A 23,513-nucleotide genomic window follows, 5' to 3' on the forward strand; every position below is an offset into this window, starting at 1 on the left:
CACTTTTCTTTCATGAGAGAGACAGAGTGTTTTCCGAACTCCCACCGAGGCAGACAAGAAAAAAAGAAAAAGAGATGAGGAGAGAGATAGGAAATGAGCAAAGGAGAAACGGAGGTAGAAAGAGACGTAGAGCGAGTGGGAGGGAGACAAAAAGTGGAGTATGATGAGAAAAGGGAAAGAGAGATGGAGAGGCGAGAAAGTTTAAGAAGTGGAGAGAAATTTGTAAAAGATGGATAAAAGGAACTTGAAGAAGAAGGAGAGGTATTAAAAGCACGAGGAAGAGAAAAGATTTTTTTTTTATAGATCACTGGATTGCAGATGATACCAGAAAGAAATTGGTAATTGAAATGGAAATAGAAATTTCTGACAGTATGTGATCCATGCTTACAGCGTCCACAGGGGCAGAAAACACATTTAAGTGAGGGGGCACAGGGTGGACAGAGAGAAATGACACAAAGTGTAAAAGATTGGATAGCAAAGAAGACAGCAGAGCGTAAAAGATGAAGGAAAAGAAGGAGGGGAGACGGCTATGGCAGCATAGTGAAAAATTAGGGAGATGGATGAGAATAACACGGACGAGGAGCTATAGGGGGAAAAAATGGAGAGGCATCTATGAGAGAGTGGGATAGAGCGGTGAAAGAGGGAGTGAAGGAAATCAGATGGATTCTGGGCAGTCATTGTTGTGCTTTTCCTGCGTAGGCGTCGGGTGTTACAGTGTCTTGACAATACCCCGGAGCTATTGGGAAGAGGAAAAGAAGGAATACAACAACTAAACAGGGACGAATTGATTCCCAAACTCTCCAGATATCTCCTGACTAAGTTTGTGCTGCTGCTCATTTTTCCATCCTGCCATTATCCATCCCCCCATATGCTCCTTTGCAGCTTTGAATTGGGTTCCCTGAATATCTGTGGATTGCTCACACAGGCAGGAGGTAGGCCTGAGGTTTTGACCGAGTCGGAAAACTTTCTGTTTCCATTGAGGGAGAAACTCAAAAGATCTGAGTCAGGTGTGATCTCTGAAGCACTGTGCTGTTTCTTCAGGGTAGGTGGAGCACAGTATGCCCATCACAAAGCGCATAAGCTGCATCTTTATCATGATTGAGCATCTTCGCCTCCTTCACCAGTGAGGTTTTCATAGTATGTGTAACCTCAGGCTAACCTTTCTCTAAACTCCACATTTAACCTCGGGATAAGTCATACTTGACACTTTAAAGGCGGGTTACCGCTGCTTTTTACCCAAGCTGTGTAAAAAGGTTCACACTACCTTTGTGGTGTCAACTCCAGATCTACAGCACTAAGATACTGCATCAGCAGGGGTCGTACTATTCAGCTGAGTACTGAATCCCCAGGGTTAGCCCGGGGTTTTAAATGAAACCATGACACCTTATATGTTAAACCCAGTGGGTTAGAGTCAAGGATTAAAGAATTTTAGATTAAAAACAGGATTTTGTTTGGACTTTGCTGATTGGCCTTTTTCACAGAGGATCTTCAGGTATATCTAATAAAACTAGTGAATCTCCTGCACCCAAGTTTGTCCTGTAACACGACCCTTTCAACCCAGTTTTACCACCTATTTTCTTTTCTTACTGTTACATGTTAAAATTCTTTGTGGAAAAGTATCAATGAACTTAGATTTATAGTCTCTTGTCCCAGTCTTGCCAATGCTACTTCGCTGCGTGCACCACTTTGCCCCTCCACCGAGCACATGCATGGTGACCTTGAGGAAACAAACTAAAGGAGAAACCAGCACAACGGCAAATTACTGCAGTGCTGTAACCACACTGCATTGAAATTAAATAAAGGTCACACACCTTCTAACTACATAGAAAAAATGTCTAATTTCTTTCTTTTTTAATCAAATTTTTGGGGTTGACAAACAAATCTTTGCACATCTATAACAATGCCTGCCAAGCCAAAGGAAGGGGAAACATTCACAGGTCAATTTCAGGTTTAGGCAAGATTGTTTAGCTGTCTGCCATCATCATTTACAGTGGCCCTCAGAGGTCAAATCCATTTCAATTCAAGAAAACACCAGCAAACAGAAAAAAGCTGCAAAAACGCACAAAACAAAATAAAAGTAGAATAAAAGATAACCAAACTGTCTTTGGGGAGCCAATAATGTGACGGAACAGCTGCAAAAGTAATAAGCTAACAGTAAACGGCTAATAGCAACCAAATATGTATCTGTAGTATTACATGAATTGTGATACTTTGTATCTTTTTCTCTCTCACACCACAGATGATCCATCTGTGCTTTTGCAGTGTTTATCTGTTTGCTGGTGACTCATTAACGGAGCCTTCTGAATAAATTTGTGTTTTAAGAGAGGCGCCCCACATTTTTACCAGCTAGCATTAGCATTTAAAATGCTACACTCTGATTCATACCTCTCAAAACTATTTCCCATCAGCCTTCTGCAGATATCAAAGACCTTCTAATTTGAGCTTTAACAAACTTTTCTGTGAACTTTTGTAAAATGAGTTTAAAGTGGGAATAGAAAAATTTTCACCTTACTAGCAAATGGGTAAGCTTCTTTGTACCTGCCATCCACTCAGATGTCTGTCTGGGGAATCCAATACATTTAAGCTTTAAATTCAAACTGCATGCTCCACAGACTGAATTGTGTGTGTCTGTTGTTCTATTTATTTATTTATTGAATTACATTATTTCTTTTACCCTTTATAGTATTAAATGGTGCTCTTAAAAAAGACTACCATCTGAGCATGAAGAGATGCAGGTTGTGGTGATAAAAAGTAGAAAAAAACAGACGCATTGCCACTAACTGAAGTAATTGAATGCTTTTTTAAAGCTTTTACTTCTCTAATCACTTTTCCCAAGGTGACATATATAGCAAGGAAATTATAGTTCTTACCTTTACTTGTACAAAACTCAGCTGAAGCTCTGTTTTTCTATTCATAAAAAATGTAATATTTCTTGCCGCGAGCATTCATTTCTTTGAAAAACATGCTAAGCTTACAGTGCTGACAGGGATGTGCAACAGTCATTAACCCTGAAAACAGGAAAAAGACCTCAGCGGTACAAAGACAAGTTCCCAGTACACCTTAAAGGCAGAGATAACAGCTGACTAAAAGAGCGGATATCTGATCCTCCTTACAAAGTGAAAGAAAAGACTCAGAAGCGATAAAGACAGATGCACATTATGCAGATTTAGTAAGATATACTACACCTCGGAGAGCTGGGACATGCAAAGAGAAGATGACAAAAAGAGAGAAATTGGCATGGCTGCAGACTAAATAAATTTGTGAAAAGATAAAATGGGAAGAGATGGCTTAAGTAGAAATTTAATCTCTTGGTTGTGGGGAAGCAGTTTGTATGTTAGATAGAGGAAATCTGAGAAACAGAAGAGGAGGGTAGGTGATGCAGTAGGCAGAGGAGAGATTAGTTTTGGGTGCGATAAAGAAGATATGCATGTTACACGGAGAAATTCAATCCAGTAGGCAGAGATGGAAACCAGAGCACACACTAAGAACAAATAGGCAATGTTTAAGCTTGTGAAGAATAATCTAAATATATATGGAAGTTTTAGCTTTTTGTAGGAAGTGGAGAAGGTTTAGAGAGAAAAAGAAATGGGATGAGGAGTGAGTGACTAAGAAAGAATGGGTTGCAGCAAGACTGAAGTTCAGGCTATGAGACTAATTTAGTTTGAATTAGAAAAGAGAGAGAATAAAGAAAGGGAGAATGAAGAGGGAGGGAATTAGTTTGGGGAATGAAATGAAGAGTTGAGCATTTAATGCAGAAGAAGAGTGCATGAAATTAATGTGTGTGAGACAAACTGGAAAATATAGAGGATATATAGAACAGATATGAACTAAAGCAAATAATGAATATGGAACACCTCAGGCAGGAGAAAGAAAATTTGAGAAGTGAAGTTGCAGTTTTTTGTAGCAGTAACCTTTAGAGCAGGCGTGCATGGTGCACATCTATCCTGCTGTATCATTGAAAGGAAATCAGTAATTCTCCTTAAATCACTTTGACAGAGCGCTTCATACAAAGAGAAAGAATCTGTAATGTTGCACATTTTGAGGCTCAAGAACATTAACAATGTGCATTAATTATCTTTGCTCATAGTGACCACTCTACTTATTTGGTTTCTTGGTTTTAATCACACCGTTAATTGACACTTACTTATCTTACTTAACTTAATTAACCACTTTTATACACCGGTATAAATGCTGTTCCAATACTAGAATTTCAAATGAAATAGTAAACTACTCATTACATTATAAAAATATTTTAAAGCTGTATTTTGTTTTAAACATGAAAGTGAAAACAATATAAACATTTACATCAATGATGGCACTGCTTTAGTTTTCTGATTTAGTGTAAGGTCGTCTGCCTTTGTTTCTCTCTAGTTAAACATATTTCTCAGCTTCAAATTCAATATCAGTTTTAGACACCAAGATGGACCTTTGTTGCTGTTTATGTGAACAGTTTGAACAGTTTCTATCCTCTAGGAAATACATTTCAAACTGAAGGATGGCAAGAGCACTAAAAACAGCTGTATGACTGGCCTCCTGAACAGCTGGCGTTCTACTGTCCTATATACCTGCTTACTGTATCACATATGCTGGGGGAGAAAGAGCAAAAAGAGGGTTTGGTGAAGAAGACCTAATCTAACCAGAATGCAAACTGAATTAACAATAGAGCTCACAAAAACAGTACACAAATTAAAATTTGATCAAAAGTCTGGTGTGAATTTTAAACCAACAATCTGTGGATTATTTTCTGAGGGGAACATTTAAGTAAAGCAGAAAAGATATTCACCTAACTCACTATACTCCCAAAGACAGAAGAGACTCAAAGTTAGCACAGACAACTAAAAAGCAATCCAAATGAAAACTAAATTAGTTTTAAAAAGATAAGACGCGACGTCAGACCTGACAAGGAAAACGAATTAAGCGTCAAAGACGAGGAGCTTTAACGATAAGACAAAGACAATATTTGAGGAAAAAACTGATGAGAGGTTGTAAAAGGTGGAATTAAGATCATTTACCACAACGGGGAACAAAAAAGGCGTGGTGGTGAGTATTCTATAGAAAGATGGAGTTAAGAGAAAGAATAAAAGATAAAGAGGAGTTTAAAAAAGTTTCTGGAGAGGGTTAAACTGGGAGAGTATGTGGGAGAAGATAGATTTGAGTTTTGTGGGGAAGATAAAACCAGGCCGGATGGGTGAGAGTGCAGGAGAGGGAGATAATGGCATAAGATAGATTATTCAGAGAGTCACATGTGTTTTAGAGGTCATTAATAGAATAAAAGTGTAAGTGTGTGTGTGTGTGTGTGTGTGTGTGTGTGTGTGTAAGTCAGAGGTAACAAAGAATAAAGTGTTTGCCAGAGCAATAAGACAAGTTGGTTTCAGGAAAGAGCACAGATAGCACGGGAGGAAATAAAGGAAATAGAAACATATAAATACATAACATAATAGAGTAGGTGTAATGGAAATATGTGCATTAAATGGGGAAAAAAAACACACTGCAGGGGATGTGATATGTGGAATCGACTAGGCTAAATGCATTAAACAGTGTGAGAGGAAGGAAAAAGGAGGCTAAATTAGTTTTAGGAAGATAAGTTGGGGAGCAGGAGGTAAGAGGAGGAAGTTCACATATCTTGGTTCCTCTCTGGTTTTATACATGTATATAAATAGTTGGGATTTCTTCATGTACCCATAAATGCATGGTTGACAGCTGTAATTCAAAATCATGTTTGGTGATTCAGGCGTTTGCTTACTCTGTAAAGCGAGTGTGTATAGCGCTGGTATTTTTAGGATCCTCTGAGTTTGTTGCCTGATCTGTTTGTACCGTCAGTTTCTTTACATCACAGACCTTCACTTCAGTGGTCCATGCAAAAGTCTAGAAGCAATTATGTGGTTTAATGAATCAGTCTCACCATTAGGTACACTGAACATTTTCTACTTCACTACATGAAACTGATTTAGGTTAAAGCTAAATTTAATCTTGTATAAATCTTATATTTTTGCAGGTTCTTTACCTCACAAAATAAAGTGCCTAAAACAATTTCAAATATAGCTGCAGCTATAACATTTACTTTAATATACAAATAGTTGTTATGGCATATTAAAAATTGTGATAATTTGTCCAGTTGCTTTTGAGCCCTGGAAATTGGGGTTTGTATATAGAAATGACTGTAATTCTTAAACTGTTAATACAATACCATGTTAAAACCAATGAATTCATGTTGAAAGTCTGCAGTTCACAATTTGATTGTTTCATTTAACACCTAGTGCAGCTATAAAAAAGAGGAAAATAAACATAATTGTTCAAGTTCTACTTTACAGTACTACATTTATTTATGTTCGGAAATATATAACTTTGTGAAATATGACTTATTTGGGCAGCACGGTGGTTAGCACTGTTGCCTCACAGCAAGAAGGTCCTGAGTTCAATTCCACGATCAGGCCGGGGTCTTTCTGTGTGGAGTTTGCACGTTTTCCCCGTGTGGCTTCTTTTCGGATACTCTGGCTTCCTCCCACAGTCCAAAGACATGCAGTTAGTGGGGACAGGTCAACTGAAAAATTCTGAATTGCCCGTGTGAATGGTTGTCTGTGTCTGTGTGTTAGCCCTGTGACAGACTAGCGACCTGTCCAGAGTGTACCCTGCCTCTAACCCTAAGACAGCTGGGATAGGCTCCAGCCCCCCTGTTACCCTGAAAAGGATAAGCAGAAAAGAATGGATGGATGGATTTGAATACATTAATTATCTATTTGTTTTTTAGTAATTACTCTCTCAGCTTTAGCTTTCTGAAAGTGTTTTAAAAGTGGATCATAGAAATAAGGACTAAAAAAACTGATGTTACACAAAGCAGTCAAAATCACTCTATGCATCCCTAATAACTACTACATTAATTCATAAAATAACTCATCTGTGCGGCAGTCATAACAAAAGTTACAGTTTCTGTTTACACAGTGATATTTTGATGGTTATTTAAACTCATTCAGATGAGGACGGGAGGGTGCAGAGTCGTAGAAATTATGTATGGCGCAATAAAATGGAGGAATAGAAAATGAAAAAGAGGGCGAACAGAAGAATAAGCAAGAAAAAGCCTAGAGGCTGAAGAGAGAAGGTTAAAGAGAATCAAAAATCAATGTGGGAAGTGATTGTTATCAATGTCCGTCATCTGATCTAATGAAAAAGGAAGAAACAGAGGGGCAAGAGAGAGTTGTGACAGAGATGGCAGCAGATGAAAGTTGAAATGGGAACACTGAAAAAGACCGAACACGTGAAGGAAAAAGGGGAGCAAACAAAAGAGGACAAATGCTCAAGAGTTAAAATTTTCTTTAAAAAAAAAGCTTTGAAAGGGAATACATGTGTATGGGAGGGAAATACAGCTCACAAGAAACAGAAATAAGTCAATACCAAGTAAATTAATAAACAATATAGGGCAGAGGAAGAGAAATACAAAAGCATGGAGAAAAAAAGTGCCTGAACAAAGGAAAAAAGAGAAATTTAGAGACTGAAGAGGAGGAGAGAAAATATGGGAGAGGGAGGAAGTATAAAAAGTGCAAATCGAAGTTGTTAAGTAAGGAACAAACAAAATGTTTTCACAAATCAAACCAAATGTGTTGAATGGCTGTTTTTTGAAGGGCTGAGGACGAAATCCAGCCCAAAAATCAGTGTGTGTGGAGTTAAGTTCAAGAAATAAGCGCAGAAGACTGATTTTCATCTCAGCTTGAGGCTAACGGCTCGAGGCTACATTAGAAGTGCAGCTGGTGGAGTTGAATTCTGGGTAATATAGGGACCAATTTTTCTTTCCTTTTCCCAAGAAGCGGACGATATCTCCCTCATCTATTGTGAGCCTGCAGTGTTAAATTGGTGGAGCACTCTTCTCAGCAGAGGCACACGCTGCAGCGATATCACACAAACAAATCTTGAGCTGCATGAAATGCGGTGAATAATCGAACAAATAAGATGTTATGATAAAGGCGTTCCTTTAGATGACACATCTCGGAAGAATGATGGACTATCAGCGGGCTGAAGTCACCTGATGATGTCATCCTGATTCCCATCCAAGCTTTGATTTCCAGTTTAAGGTCTCAGCAGCGTCTATTGACAGCCATTGACTTACTTATTGATTTTTATTTAAGCTGTAGCTTTAACCTACACCCTTTCTTTTTGCCATATGAGTTGTTTTTTTTTTAAATGGTTTAATTTCTTGTGATATAAATGAAACTAATAAAGAAAAAGATTTTAGAATTTCTTCTTTCAGACCCCACAAATAAGGGTGGGAACTGAAAAATAATACGCTCGGTAATATAGGCTGGAGCCCGTACTTCCATCAGTGAGTCCTGGCTTGCCTATTAGGTTTGGCCCCTTTTATCAAGTTTAAAACTGTAATAATAGTCTTTCAGTTTTGTGTCTCTGTGCAGTGTAAAGCTTTCTATATGTGGTGTTGTTTGCTTTTTTTTCTCATGGCAGCTACATGACCTTTTGTCAGTTTATTCCAAGTAAACACATCATGATAAAATCCATTACTTCTTATACATGAAAAAGTTTTTTTTCTAAGAATCCATCCCTATTGAGTTATTATTTAAAATACAGCTTGTAAGATAATTCATAAAGAGTATCAGCTTAATGGAAGCTATTGCTGTTTAATGTCAGATTCATGTAAAACATCACAAATTGGATCATATATTTTACTAAATGAGGAATTTTTCCTGTGGGTTGTACACTATAGGTAAATAAACACCAAAAATAAAGGAGCACAAGCAAGACCTATAGAGGTGATACAAGAGGAAGAAGAAGGGGGAGACAACTGGGAGCACGCTGGCCTCGAGGGATGCACCATGTGTTGAGGTGGAGGAGGAGGGTTATGGGGTGGGCGATTGGGCGGAGCGAACTAAGATGCCGGCGGTGGTTGAAGAATACTGGCTTTGATGAATAAAACATCTGAATGAATGAAGGGGTGGTGTGAATGCATTAAGCCTGGCATAGAGGGGGGAGAGGAAAAAAAGAAGATGGTATAAGATGAAGGGAGGAAGGAGAAAGGAAGAGCAAAGCGTGGGGTGTTTTATATATAGAGATATAAGGTGGAAGTTAGAAAAAGGAAGGAAGAAACAAAGGGTGAGGACAGGATGCAGGGAGGGGAGGAAACAACGAGGTGATTGAAAATAGTGCTCGATCTCAAACAACAAAGGGAGCGTGGAAGCTCAGACTGAAGTTTTCAGACTTGAATATTTCTTTCTCTGAATTGTTTTGAGCTGGTTTGTTTGTGAGTAAATGGCAGAAATGGACTTTTAAAAAATACAATAAGATATAAAAAAGTGTGTCTATTTAGAAGATAAAATAGAAAAATGGGCCTAACTATCAAAAGTGAAATTACACATTGTGCAAAAGGATCCTATTAAAACCCGTCCCTGTGATTCTAACTTCTAAAACATGAAGATTTGCTGCGTTTCTCTGATTCATTTCATTGTACATGTAATTTTCAAGCTTTCACTTTGACCTCTGTTTTCTTGTCATGTTATTAATTTAAAAAAGAAGAAGAAAGAGTTGCATCCCTGCTCGGTGCAGCTGCAGCGGGTTGGCGTGTATTACCTTCTTAAAATGTAAATAACAAAGCAGGAAATGCACTTGTTACTTTTTAGTAGTGGGATATTTTCATGATGCAGAGTTTTGTCTGTGTGTGATTCTTTGTTTGGCTGGGTGTATGTATTAAGGTAGCAGTGTCTTATTTGTGTGGGCGTGTGCATTTCCATTCTTGTCTGCTCATTAAAAACCATCTGTCCATGTTCGCAAAGTGTTTGTGGGGAATTTTAAGTGCTATCTTGCTATCGGACACCCACGTTTTTAGCAATCGCTTGACCTTTCTGTCTTTGTGTGAGTTAAATCGCAGAGCCAAATGAGGAATTACAAACTCTCTGTCCTGCCTTCTGTGTGTGTGTGTGCGTGCGTGGTCAAAAGACCATTGTTGAGTCAGTCTGAGATCACATCTGCTCTGCTTTACTTCTTGTAATTCCAGTGTGTGTGTATGTGTGTGTTACTTTTGGTACTGTAAAAATGTGTCCAAAGGTTGTTTTTATTTTCTCGTCAGTCTTCCGTCACTTTTACTTTCAGTTAGTCAGCTTGGTGTGCATAACGAATCAGCATGTGCCTGTGTTGTGTGTGTGTGTGTGTGTGTGTGTTTGCAGGTGTCTATAAGTCTCACTGCCTGCATAATTCATGAGCATTAATGTCTATTTATTTATTTTAATATTAATGAGAGGGTCTGTACGGGTGAGTGGGTGCAACACACAAAAGCAGGGAAATGGTGCTGCGTTAGTGAGTGTGTGTTGTGTTGTGTGTCTGTGGGGTGTCTCAGTTTAATTGGTTCCCTGTTGTGTGCGCTTACATTGAAGTATACGTTTCACGTGAAATCGGAGAGAGGATGAGAGAAGCTTAAACAAGGGCAGACACGTGATAATTTGAATGTCCTTGGGCTGTTGTAAAATGGGCTGGGTGTTTGACTGGGCATCTCACTCTGTGTGTGTGTGTGTGTGTGTGTGTGTGTGTGTGTGTGTGTGTGTGTGTGTGTGTGTGTGTGTGTGTCCATCCTCAGGCTGATTTGATAGTGTGTGAGAGAGTATGTTTGTCAGCCAAAACCAGCAGATATCGGCTGCCTGGTGGCACGTGGGGGAAGGTGTTGTGGGAAAACGGGTTGGATGAAATGAAAAAGATGTTAAAATGACTGATAGGGAAGTTATCGTTTGAATTTGAAGTCAAGGCGAAAAAGTGCATGCAGTGGAGGACAGGTGGATGCTGGAGAGGCGGAGGAAAGGACTAATGGCAGGGGAGAGGTGACATATTTAGCAAATTATATCACTAATTCTTTTGCGAGCTTAAAATGCTTAATCACTGTTCCTTTGTTATAGAGTTTGTCATTCAGTTTATGTGGTGTGCGTCACACGTAGTCAGTATCAGTGTGTATCGAGTCTGACTGACTTTTACAGCTTCTCCTGTCTTTGTGTCACTGACTGGCAGTGCATTTGTGTGTGTGGTCATGACTCACCCTCAAATTCCTGTGTGTTTGTGCGTGATGTGTGTCAGATATTATTTGTATCTGCTGAAAGGTGAGGATGTTTATTGACTTACACACGCACGATTTATTGTTGTTGTGCTTTTAGTTGTGTGTGTGCGATAATGCTAAGATGTGAGAAGTCTGCCAGTGGGTATGCTGGCACAAACTAAAAGCAGTGCAAACATAGTGCCAACAGAGACAGTTACACGATAAAACCCGACAGCCTCGAGGGCAGGAGCAATGATCCATGTGTGTTTGCACGTTTGTGTGTGTGTGTGTCCGTGTGTGCGTGTGACACAGAGAAAAAGAGAATCGAAGAAAGGAAATGAAATTGAGTGTGTGTGTTTATGTGTTAAAAATAATGAATTGAATTTATTATTTATATGTTTGGTTATGCGTTTTGTTTATTTGGTATCTTCCTGGGGTTGTCTGTGTGTGTGTGTGTGTGTGTGTGTGTGTGTGTGTGTGTGTGTGTGTGTGTGTGTGTGTGTGTGTGTGTGTGTGTGTTTGAAGCCATCCCCAGGTTCTAAAGTTGGTCCTCAAGGAGCCATCTATCTTAAGGCTAGTTTCAAACCCTGTCTGCTCTGGTGATGTGGAGGCCACTGGGTGTGGGTGTTTTTTGCGTGTAGCTGCTAAATGTCAGACAATGTGTGTGTCCAAATATGCTCCAGGAAAGGTGAAAACCATGAAAGAGAGAGCGTATTCCTTCATACCTTTTTATGTGGTTGACTGAATATGTGCCTCTGTGTGTGTGTGTGTGTATGTGTGTGTGCTGTGTGGGTGTTTATGCCTCTTGAGACACTCTAGACTGGAGCTTCTTTGACTGGCAGCCAAATCTGTTTATTCTCGTCTGTAGATTTGCTCATGTTGTTTTTGTTATTCAGAAAATCCCCCCTGCCCTCCTCAACCCCCTTTTCTATCATAAATTCCAAATGTTATACAGAGTCTTATTGTTGACAGGTGAAATCTTGCAGCTGTAATTTTGTTGTTTTTAAAAAAAAACAAACATGCAGTTTGTGTTTGTTTGAGTGATGGTAAATGTTAGTTCCTGCGCAACAGTTACTCTTACTACTGCTTCTCAGGAATCAGCACCCTGCCGTTCCCATCGGCTAATCAGGGAATGATTTACATCGAAAGCGCTTGATGAATGTGGTTGAATGCTTGATAGGAAAGGAAATCTGCCACTGCCACTTACACTTTTAACATGGGAAAAAGACCTGTTGCTTTACAGGAAAGGTAATTTTCATGAGCTTCATTGTACCACCTGTAGAGAGACATTTCTCAGGCGACATATATATATAAGTCCTGTGCCGAGGGTAATGAACCTGCACAAACCAGCAGCGGTGAGCGTGAAAGCTACGTTTCTCTGATTCATTTCACTGTCAATCATATATGATGATGATCAGAGCTTAATGTACAATGTTATCCTAATTTAAATTATATGCCCTTTAAGTATTTATTATTGCCTGTGCCCCTTTGCAGAATTAAAATCTGAGGGTTCCTAAAACAGGAACTTCATGTAATTTACTTTTTCTAAACTCTTTCTTCAGAAACCTTTTTTATTTCAGTTTATAATATCCCCAATGTTTCTTTTGTATTCAAGTCAGGGGCAGGGATAGCTCAGTAGGTAAAGTGGTCACCCCATGATCGGAAGGTCGGCGGTTCGAACGGCTACCCTGAGGTACCCCTGAGCAAGGTACACACTGCTCCCCGGGCGCCTGCTTAGTGGGCTGCCCACTGCTTCACTGAGTGAATGGGTCAAATGCAGAGAAAAACAAGTAATTTCCCCATGGGGATCAATAAAGTATCCATTATTATTATTATTACATACTTGGACAGCTAATATTTTTTTCTTCCTTAAGAAACTCTTGTGTGACTTTGGCAGTGTGCTTTGGATGATTGCTGTGATGGAAAAATTCAGTCAGGCTTCTGGAGGCTGTAGAAGAGAAGGCGTCTTCTCAGACAGTATTTTGGTATATCCACAGGCGCTGACTAAAAATGCCAGTTTGCAATCATTTTAGCCTATTATTGCACTACTACCTCTGTGCAGTCACTGCAGTAGTCCTAACCAGGCTCACACTTAACATGCTGGACCCCGTGATAGCCAGAGGAATACACCACACGTTTGAGTTAATGTAATGAAAAAGTGTGATACCATTAACCACAAGGCCTCTTGTTAGCTGCTTTAGTAAAAAATTTAAAGTTGTAATTTTATGCTGAAGAGCAGTAAAGTTTAGCTGCAGTACAGTGATGTTGTTGTTATGCATCATTGTTGTTTCTACTGTATATTAGGCCCTGTATTTTCTTACTCAGGAGGCAATTTATGGGAAAAAAAATAGAAAAAACATGTTTTTCCCGAGTTCACCAGCAGACTTTCAGACCTTGAGAGTCAATAAATATCTGAAATGACTTGGCACACTAATGTGTCACAGCACTCTTCCCTCCCCAGCGGGGGTAAAAAAAAATTTAGCAGAGGCAGGAACATGCAGACCGGAGTGGGAGGAGTGGGAAGAGCATTTCCCTCAGCCAATCACACCCTGGTCTCACTGAAATATTTATTTTGATTATTCATAATGATATACACTTACCAACTACTTTATTAGGTACACTTTGCCAAGACTGGGTTGGATCTCCTTTTGCCTTCAGAACTGCCATTATTCTTCATGGCATAGACTCAACAAGGTGCTGGAAAATTACACATATTTAGTTCCATACTGACTAGATAGCATCGCAGTTGATTTGAGCTTTGCCACAGGATATATAAAATTGCAGCAGATCAGCAGTTTCTAAAATACTCAGAACAGCCAGTCTGGAGCCAACAACCACGCCAGACTCACTTTCTTCCCCGTTCTGATGCTCAGTTTGAGCTTCAACAAGTCGTCTTGAACCAAGTCTACATGCATAAATGCGCTGAGTTGCTGAGTAGATATTTGCGTTTACGAACATGTGCCAAATCTGCCTATTTAACCCTGTAAAGCCTAATGATTGCCAGACATTTGTTTTTAAACTGAGGTGTTTATTGCTACATTTGAGTAGTTTATTGCCTAAAAATGCATTGTGCAATTTATTTTTGATGTTTGGCATTATAGGGTTGTAGAGAGTTTGCGCATGTCTCACTATATGTTTCAGCCTCTTTTGGAGTTAGATTGAATATAAGACATTGTTACTTTAGTGCTTAGCCCCCGAATTCTAAAAGGTCAGGTCAAAATATTGGTGATTTTAAAAAAAACTCAAGTGGTGTTGCTAGAAACTCTCCTGCTTTTCCAATAATATTACAGCTACCTGTCAACATTGATGAGACAAACACAGCCCACCCTGTCTCCAGCGAATGCATTAAAAGGTGATGATACAGCACTATGAAGCAAATCTCTTTAATCAAACTCAGACTCTAACTTCACTGTAACACACTGACTATGCATAAATTCTAAAACTATCTGAAAGTTTGTGTTTTATGTGCGGTCTGTATGAGTAATTTTGAACATTTTCTCACTTAAACCATGAGGGAGTAAAGCAAGGGAGTAAACTGAAAACAGAAAACAGCTTAGTATAAATGAACAGGAAGTGCATTTTTGATTTTACTGTGGGAGAATAAAACAAGCTGTATTCACACAAAATATTGCTGTAATACTTACAGCATGTTGAGAAAAACTTAAACCGTGGCGCATATTTCCCGCTCATTATCCCCACCATGCTCAGATCGGTAAATTATTTAAAGTGTTTTATTTCAACTTTAATCAGGGATTTGTTGCACTGGAGGTTTAGTGGATTTTTCAGTTGTGCTCTGCTGCTCTGAACATTGTTTTGTCGCACAGCACCTGTGTGTTTTGACAGACCTGCCAATGGGAGCAGTGAGGTCAGATCCCGTGAATATTAATTGCCTGTGAAACACGCTTTGAAATGGCAAAAGTGGCAGGATACTGATGGGAATTTATTTATTTATTTGTTTATTTGATGTTAGCCTTTTAAATTGGTGCAGAAAACAATGGTGGAAATGTTCATAAATACCAAGAATGTTTATTTTTATCAGAATCTGTTGCATTGATATTTCTGCATATATACAGAAACTTTGAGCGAAAGTTAGACTAACTACTGAGAGATTTACGGCTTTTATGGTCGCTTTGGTTGGCTAACACTAACATTGTGGGGGTTTTTTCTGTTTCAGGTGATCGTTGTGAGTTTGACCACCGGCAGGGCAGGTGCATGCCAGGTGTGTGTCGTAACGGAGGGACGTGCCGGGAGCTTTCGGGTGGGGGTTTCCGATGCGAGTGCCCGGCAGGAGCCTATGAGCGACCGTACTGCACCGTCACCGCTCGGTCCTTCCCACCCAAGTCCTTTGTCATGTTCCGGGGGCTCAGACAGAGATTTCACCTCTCCATCTCGTTAACGTGAGTAGTCTTGAGTAAACATTCTGTCATTTCCTTTCCTCTCTTCTTCTCTATTATTTTTTTGTCTCTTCTTTCAGCTTCCATCAGATATAGCAGGATGGATCATTCTCTGATTTCCTCTTATTGTGTCTCCACTTTTCTTTAAGCTGTTTTTTAAAATTATATCATCTCCATCTTGGAGAGTGATCCTTTTATTTATGGCTTCCCTGTATCCTCCCTCTACCTCGCTTCTTTAAAAGCATTGCTTCTCCATTTAATCCCATCTGCTGTGCTTTGCTGTCTTTCTTTCTCTTCTATGTTCTTATCTTCCATCTGACTATCCTGCTGCAAAAAGCTCTGAAAGGAAATGACTTCATGGTTGGAACCAACTCAGAAAAAAACATGCTTCTTAGTCAGTAGGGCTATTAATTTAAAGTGCCCAATTAATAACTAAAACCACAGACTGTATATGAAAGAAGGCCATGGCACCATGATGTCACGTTCCCACTTTTGAAACTTTGAGTTTAGCATTACGGCTTGATTTTTTGGGGAAGAAGTGACTATGTATGAATGAGAAGGTAAAATGTTAAGTAAGCAGCTAATGTTAGCACAGCATATCAGGACAAACACCACCTCATCAAGCATGATGGTACAGGGCTGATGAATTGAGTTTTGTTCATGTGAGGTTATATTTGAGCCCTGGTTAGGACCAGAATATTTTTTTAATATGTCCTGATATGTAAACACAACTTTCAGCTGCTCCCTCATCGTGAGTCATCACAGCGGGTAACTGCATGTTTGGTTTTTACAATAGATACCTTTCCTCACACAACCCCCAAGAGATTTGTGTCTCCTCCTTAGGTTAAAAAAGGGAATCTTTTGCTTGTTAGGGTAGGCTGACGTGTAGTCCACCACAGTGGAGCCACATGATGTCCTGGCATGTTTTACCTTACCAGGCACAGACTGTGTACATTCTTTTAATCATGCATGTACAAATGTGTATGGGGCACATTTGCCGCAAGATTTTGGCCAAGGTTTCAAGAATCTCACAGCATTTCTACACAAGTCATCATAATTTTTTTATTTACTAAGATTGTAAATTAAACCGTGGCACTGACTTTACCTACAAGAGAATTTTTGCAAATCTTTCCATTTTGCTTGGCTCGCTTGCAGCATGTTTTTATTTGAGTTAACACTTTCTGCCTGAGCATATATGTAATGCTAATGTTGTGGCAGAGGTCAGTGACTCCTTTTACCCATCCAAAATCATTTTTCAGTTGCTGCTTGCCTCTAGACATACAAAGCCCACAAGAGAATTGAAGTGGTGCTTAAGAGTGGTCAGGCAGGGTTATGGGATGGATGGTTGCCATGGGTGATGTCGTCTAATGATAGTTGCTAGGGTGATGTTGCCCATGGGGTTGTTGCTAAGCTGATGTGGCTACCATGGAGTAGTTGCCGTGAGACATTGCGGTCACTGTATTGCTTGCTAAATGAGCATTATTGGTGCATAAAAGCACTACATGTGGTTTCTTCTGTTGATTTGTGGTCACCATTAGTTAAGTTAAGGAATGAAGCATGAAGGGCATGTTTTCTTTTTTTTCAGAGAAGCTTGCTTTATGAGCATTTAGCAGGTATCGTGTTAACATTTCTCTGTGTGTTGTTGTTGGTTTAAAAGAGTCCCACGCTGGGTGGAAAAATCTGTGTATAGAAAGGAGTTAATCTTCCATTTTCTTTCAGTAATTTTAATCATGGACTTCTTGAGAAAATAATGTGTGGTCTTTTTCAGCACCATGCTTTCACATTCGTTCAAACCCAGTCAGATCTGTGAGTTTTGTTCTTAGTGTGTAGTTCTGCTTTATGGCAGCACCAAGCAGCAAGACTGAAAAATGAAGCCGGCAAAGTGCCAAAAAACTGCAGTTCCTTGAGTTGCCACTGGAGTCTGAGAACTTTAAAACTTGGTACAAAAAGCAGCTTTGGTTTCTAGTTAAAATCCCCCTTGATGATTTTTTTATTTTATTTAGAATGGTCTTTTATTAGTTTTTGTTAAACTGTAATAAGTCTTAAATCATTGGGTGTAGTCACATTTTAAATGGAATTAAATTCAAATAAATAACATGGTTTGCTTTGTGCACAGTGGTACCACAGTGCCAGAGGTCTGTGCTCCAGTTTTCATGAAGAAAATTCCAGTATTTTATTAACATGTTACTAAATAGCAGTAACCGTTTACAACTGGTGGGGAAATAATTACTTGGTGGTTGCCATCTGGTCTCATATTTCCATTAGCTGAGAACTTACGGCTTCATACTGCCATCCAAATATGTTTACTTTTGGCTCCATGTGAATAATATGGCAGCTTCCTACATGCTAATCCTGAAGCTTCAAGGGAAAGACTAACAAGCTAATGTGTGACATCACATTGGCTACGTCCATCTTTTATGTACAGTATAGGAGGGACATAAACTATATGGAAAACAAATTATTATGAAAATAGATAAACATGTTTTAAATTTACCGGTAAGCTCCTGTTTCATGTGTTAATTGAGGGCAAAATAGACTTCCCTCCACAAGATGCCTTTTTTTTAGATTTCTATAGATCTAACTACATATGAAAGCATAAGCGACAATATGACTCTGCTCTCTATGAATATGAAACCACTGCCATGACTTGAGCTCAAGTTTTTAATGCATTTGAAAGGCAGTTGCATGAGAGAGAGTGTGTGCATGTGTGTTTCTGACAGCGTTTGTTTTCTTTTCTTCAGCTCTGCTTGAAATTGACTGCTAAGCTAACCGAGTTTAAGGAATAGAAATGATCATAAACACATGATTCCATCTTGTAGTTTATTGCTTTTGGGAATAAGTCACATCATATTAATTTGTTTAATGCAGTTCTTGGCGGCACGTAATGAATTTCACAAACAGCAATAACACTGACAAAAACAGACCTGCTGAACATATAAAGCATGCTTCTTTGCATTTATTTACTCCTTCGGCTCCTCTGTGTCTCCGCTTGGCTGACTCCACACATTATCTCCAGTTACTCTATCAAAGCTAAGGTTACAATTTTATTATTATTATTATTTTTTAGCTATTTCTGGTGGCACGGATATATTAGATATGCATACTAGATATTTTGGCACAGTGCAGTCGGAGCGACAGCAAATCCATACAAAGAAGGCACATATTTGCTAACCAGAAACCCTGGGTTTATTTTAGACAATGGCAGCGTCCTCAGATTCACCAGAACGGCGATAAGATGCTCTTATTTCCTTACAATTCTATAGTGCAGGAATGATTTCCATTGGAATTTAAATCAGGAAAATAAAATGCAGATATGATAATTTTAACTCAACAAGATAGGAAACAGTAGAAGAATATTTTTCTTCAACAACTTAAAACCGTTTGAAAGGCAGACATTTATAACCATGCTGCTCTAGGGCTTCTTTCCTGTAGCTGAACCTGACCTCCTGCATCTGTGCACTGGATTTATTTGACTGTCTAGCGGAGTTGGGCTGGATCCAATTTGTGACACCACTGAACCTCACTGAAAGTAGAGAAACCTTGAATAAAAATTTCCCTGCAGGTGCTATTTGTCAGCTGCCTACAAATTGCAGTGTACGATTTTACAATTGAGGCGCTTAGTTGAAGGGAATAGTAAAAACAGGCAAACTGTTGTGGTATCATGTTTAAAACAACATCTCAGTACTTTTTAACGTGGACATTTTATGCAGTGAGAATCTTTTCTGTCTTGCCACCAGGACAGAGTATTTCTCATCTGTTCTGTGCAAAATAGACTTTTTATTTGCGTCTGAGCAGCTGAGGGAGAGGAAGACTCCAGCAGTATGGTTTATTAACTCTGGCATAGTCTGAATACCTTTTGTTCTTCCGCACTAGCCAGGAGTCATTTTTGTTCTGCTGTGTCTGAGATAGTTTTTTGTTTCTGTTTCTTCCTGTATCGGAGTGAAAAATATAATTTAAAATGTGTCATATTCTCTCTGCATGCATATAAAAATGTACAGCCATGGTAAAAAGAGAGTACACCCTCTATCAATTCTAAGGTAATAAAAATTCTGATCAGGCTTTAAAATTATTTAAATATAGCTGTTGTGGTCTGGGGTCGTTGTGTTTTGGACTTTCAAATCTTCCTAATTCATTATTGTTTTGTACTTTGAAAGTAGGTTTTTGTTTCTGTCTTTGGTTTTCTTGTCCTTTTGAGTTTTTGAATCCCCATCAGTTTCCTGTTGTATTATTTTATGTATCTGGTATAGTCACAAATTACGTTAGGTTTCTTAGTTCTCTCCCTGTCCTCTTAGCTTTTTTTCTGTGTTTTTGCCTTTAATATCATGTTGAGTCAGTCTTGTCTTTGTGTCAGTTTGCTCTTTTGTATGTGTCAAGCTAATCTGTCTTAATCCTGGTCCTTATATTAGTTACTTCCTGTTTTATTTTGATAGTCACTCATCTCTGTGCTTTATGTTTAGTTTTGCTTCCCTTGTCTCGTTATGCCTAATTTGTTCCTGCTGTGTTTCCCAGCTGACTTCACTCCCCTAATCACTCTCCTGTGTATATATGTGCTGGTCTCCCTTTGTCCTTTGTTGGAGCATCAGCTCATTTTCCCAGTGATTCTGGGTCCTTGTGCTGCCTAATGTCTTTCTAAGTGTCTTTATTGTTTAGAAGTTTTCAGTTCCTTTTGCATTTTCTGCTTACTTTTGGTTTGTGGATCATTCAGCCTAATAAACAGCTCGCCTTTTGTTAAGATTATTTCGTCTCCAAGCACCTACATTTGGGTCCTCAACATAACACTTGGCCTGTTCATCCCACAGACCAGTGTTGGGAAGGTTACTTTTAAAATGTATTCCATTACAGAATACAGATTACATGCCCCAAAATGTATTCTGTAACGTATTCCGTTACGTTACTCAATGACAGTAACGTATTCTGAATACTTTGGATTACTTAATATATTATCATGCTTTTTACAACAACGTGAATGTACTATTGCTGTGTGATTTATTACTATTACTGAAGGTCCGCGACTCCGAACTGTAGTAAAGGGACCTCTGACTAATACGGCGGGGTCCCTGTCGGCTCGTAGCCGAAAAATAGCTTTACTTTGTTGTGTGGGTCAACTTTTCTTGCGAGAGACAGAGAGAGGCGTTGAAAGACTGCTCCAACGGAACTTATTGTTTCGGAGGAAAACACGAACATGGTGTACAGTCGAGTCTTAATAGCTTACTTACAACTGGGCTCGTCAGGCACTCTTCTTGGCTGCAGTGGTTATTATTATATTTACATGCTTCCAGCTCCCGTTTTTGCTCGATGACAACTCGTACTTTGCCTTTTTCTCCCTCCCTCGCTCACAGACACATTAACGTGTATGGCAGTCCATTCTCCCTGCAGCACGGACTACACTGCCCATGATGCTACATTCTTTAGAGCTATGCTTGTAGCATTCTGCCTGTTAGCTTAGCACAACAACAACAACAACAAAAGGCGCTCTCTCACCCAGGAAACACACAGTCGCAGAGAGAGAGCGTCGCCCTGTAACCATGGCAACCGTAACACTGCCGCCTGGAACAAAGAGCATAGCTGTCAAACAAAACCCAAACAGTCCTGACCCGCGACAATATGAAACAGGAAAGTATCAGAATCAGAATCAGAATACTTTATTGATCCCTGGGGGAAATTATTTTTTGTTACAGTGCTCCATTTTAAACCAACATTAAGACAAGACAGACAATACGCTAACTAAGAATAGTACAATATATACATATATATACATACATACATACATAAGTCACTTATAAATAAATAGTTGGAAAAGAAACATGTGTAGCTGTAGCAGCAAACAGTGTGTTAAGTGGATGCGTTGTACAGGGAGATGGCCACAGGCAGGAATGATTTCCTGTGTCGTTCAGTGGTGCTTTTCGGTAATCTCAGTCTCTCACTGAACGAGCTCCTGTGACTGACCAACATGTCATGGAGTGGGTGGGAGGTGTTATCCAACATTGTCTTTATCTTGGACAGCATCCGCCTCTCCGACACCACCTTGAGGGAGTCCAGCTCCATCCCCACAACATTGCTGGCCTTACGGATCAGTTTATTAAGTCTGTTGGCATCTGCGACCCTCAGCCTGCTCCCCCAGCATGCAACAGCATAGAGGATCGCACTGGCCACCACAGACTCATAGAAAATCCTCAGCATTTTCTGGCAGATGTTGAAGGACCTCAGTCGCCTCAAAAAATAGAGACGACTCTGGCCCTTCCTGTAAAGTGCTGTGGTGTTTTTAGCCCAGTCCAGTTTATTGTCAATGTGTACTCCAAGGTATTTATAGTCCTCCACAATGTCAACACTGACCCCCTGGATTGAAACAGGGGTCAAGTGTTTCCTGGTCTTCCTGAAGTCCACGATCAGTTCCTTGGTCTTTGCCACGTTGAGCTGCAGATGATTCTGCTCACACCACGTGACAAAGGAGTCGACCACAGCCCGGTACTCTGTCTCATCATCCCTGCTGATGCATCCAACCACCGCAGAGTCATCAGAAAACTTCTGAAGATGGCAGGTCTCTGTGCAGTGGCTGAAGTCTGTGGTGTAGAGGGTGAAGAGGAAGGGGGAGAGGACAGTCCCCTGTGGTGCCCCTGTGTTGCTGATCACCTTGTCAGACACACACTGTGGGAGACGTACATATTGTGGTCTTCCTGTCAGGTAATCAACAATCCAGGACACCAGAGAAGCATCCACCTGCATCGCTGCTAACTTATCACCCAGGAGGATCGGCCTGATGGTGTTGAAAGCACTGGAAAAGTCAAAAAACATGACCCTCACAGTGCTCGCCGGCTGGTCCAGATGGGTGTAGACACGATTGAGCAGGTAGATGATGGCGTCCTCTGTTCCGAGGACGCCATCATCTACCTGCTCAAGTACCGCAGTGTAATCCATTTATTTCAACAAAGTAACTGTATTCTGAATACCACCTTTTTAAACGGCAACTGTAACGGAATACAGTTACTCATATTTTGTATTTTAAATACGTAACGGCGGTACATGTATTCCGTTACTCCCCAACACTGCCACAGACCATAACAACAACCTTAAATGCACAACAGTGCATGACATATTACACCACGTCATTATGTATTTAACAAGAATTAATCCAGAATGCTTTTTTTTTGGCAGCTTCAAAGCAAGTCCCCAGTTGGTATGAGGTGCTGATATTTGGCTTTCTCTTTGACTTTCTAGGTTTGGCAGGTCTGCAAACATAAGCCGGGCTGCCATGTTCTTTTTAGACAGACGAGACTTTCTCTTGGCAGCCCTTCTAAACATCCATACTAGTTCAGTCTTTTTCTAATTATACTGTCATGAATGTTAATATTTAACATGCTAACTGAGGCCTGTACCTCTTGGGTTTTTGCAATTTCTCTGAGCATGACGCAGTCTGGATGAATTTCCGGTTATGTCCACTCCTGCACATCAAAGATTCTCAGCTGTCTTGAATGTTTTCCACTTGTGAATAATCTTTCTCTGTGTATGCTTGGATAAGGCCTTTTAATGCTTTAATGCTTCAGAGGCTGATGGGCAGAAACAGTTGCTTCTTTACAATCGTTGCTGATGTCCTTCGTGTTTGGCATTGCGTTGATACACCCCAATGCTTCAGACCAACAAACTGCCAAAACTTCTACTTTTATAGCGGTAGTCATACTGATTATGATGATCAATTAATCACTGATCATCACAATTTGATCATCGATGCTAAGCATTAAGGGTGTACTTAGTCTTTCACTCCTTACCTAACAGTTTTGTTTTTACCATGGCTGTGTTAATAAATTCTCTACTGCATACAGCATTTGTCAATAAACTTCAAATTTCTATGTACATCCGTCTTTTAGATTTGCCACTCTGGAGAACAGTGGTCTTCTCTTCTATAATGGACGCTTTAACGAGAAACATGACTTCATTGCCTTAGAGATCCAAGAAGGACAAGTGGTGTTCAAATACTCCACAGGTATTGTATCTTTATGTGCACTCTTGTTTGGTTTTGTTTGCGTGAAATTTGTGCTCTATAAACAGAGACCATATGTCTGCTGTTGTTGTTTGCTTTTCTTTTGACCCATGAACATGTGCAGCAGGCC

At 39.7% G+C, this 23,513-nt stretch overlaps 1 protein-coding gene across 3 annotated transcripts in view; it reads left to right on the top strand.

The window, feature by feature from the left end:
• celsr3 (cadherin, EGF LAG seven-pass G-type receptor 3) overlaps positions 1-23,513 on the top strand; it is a 117,063-nt gene that overhangs the window by 31,625 nt on the left and 61,925 nt on the right. For all 3 annotated transcript variants that reach the window (XM_026153787.1, XM_026153789.1, XM_026153788.1), the window contains exons 4-5: positions 15,189-15,411; positions 23,271-23,386. In XM_026153787.1, the coding sequence (XP_026009572.1) occupies positions 15,189-15,411; positions 23,271-23,386 (339 nt within the window). The remainder of the gene's footprint in view (positions 1-15,188; positions 15,412-23,270; positions 23,387-23,513) is intronic.

Source organism: Astatotilapia calliptera, chromosome 20 (genome assembly GCF_900246225.1).
Source record: "Astatotilapia calliptera chromosome 20, fAstCal1.2, whole genome shotgun sequence".
NCBI classification, from domain to species: domain Eukaryota; kingdom Metazoa; phylum Chordata; class Actinopteri; order Cichliformes; family Cichlidae; genus Astatotilapia; species Astatotilapia calliptera.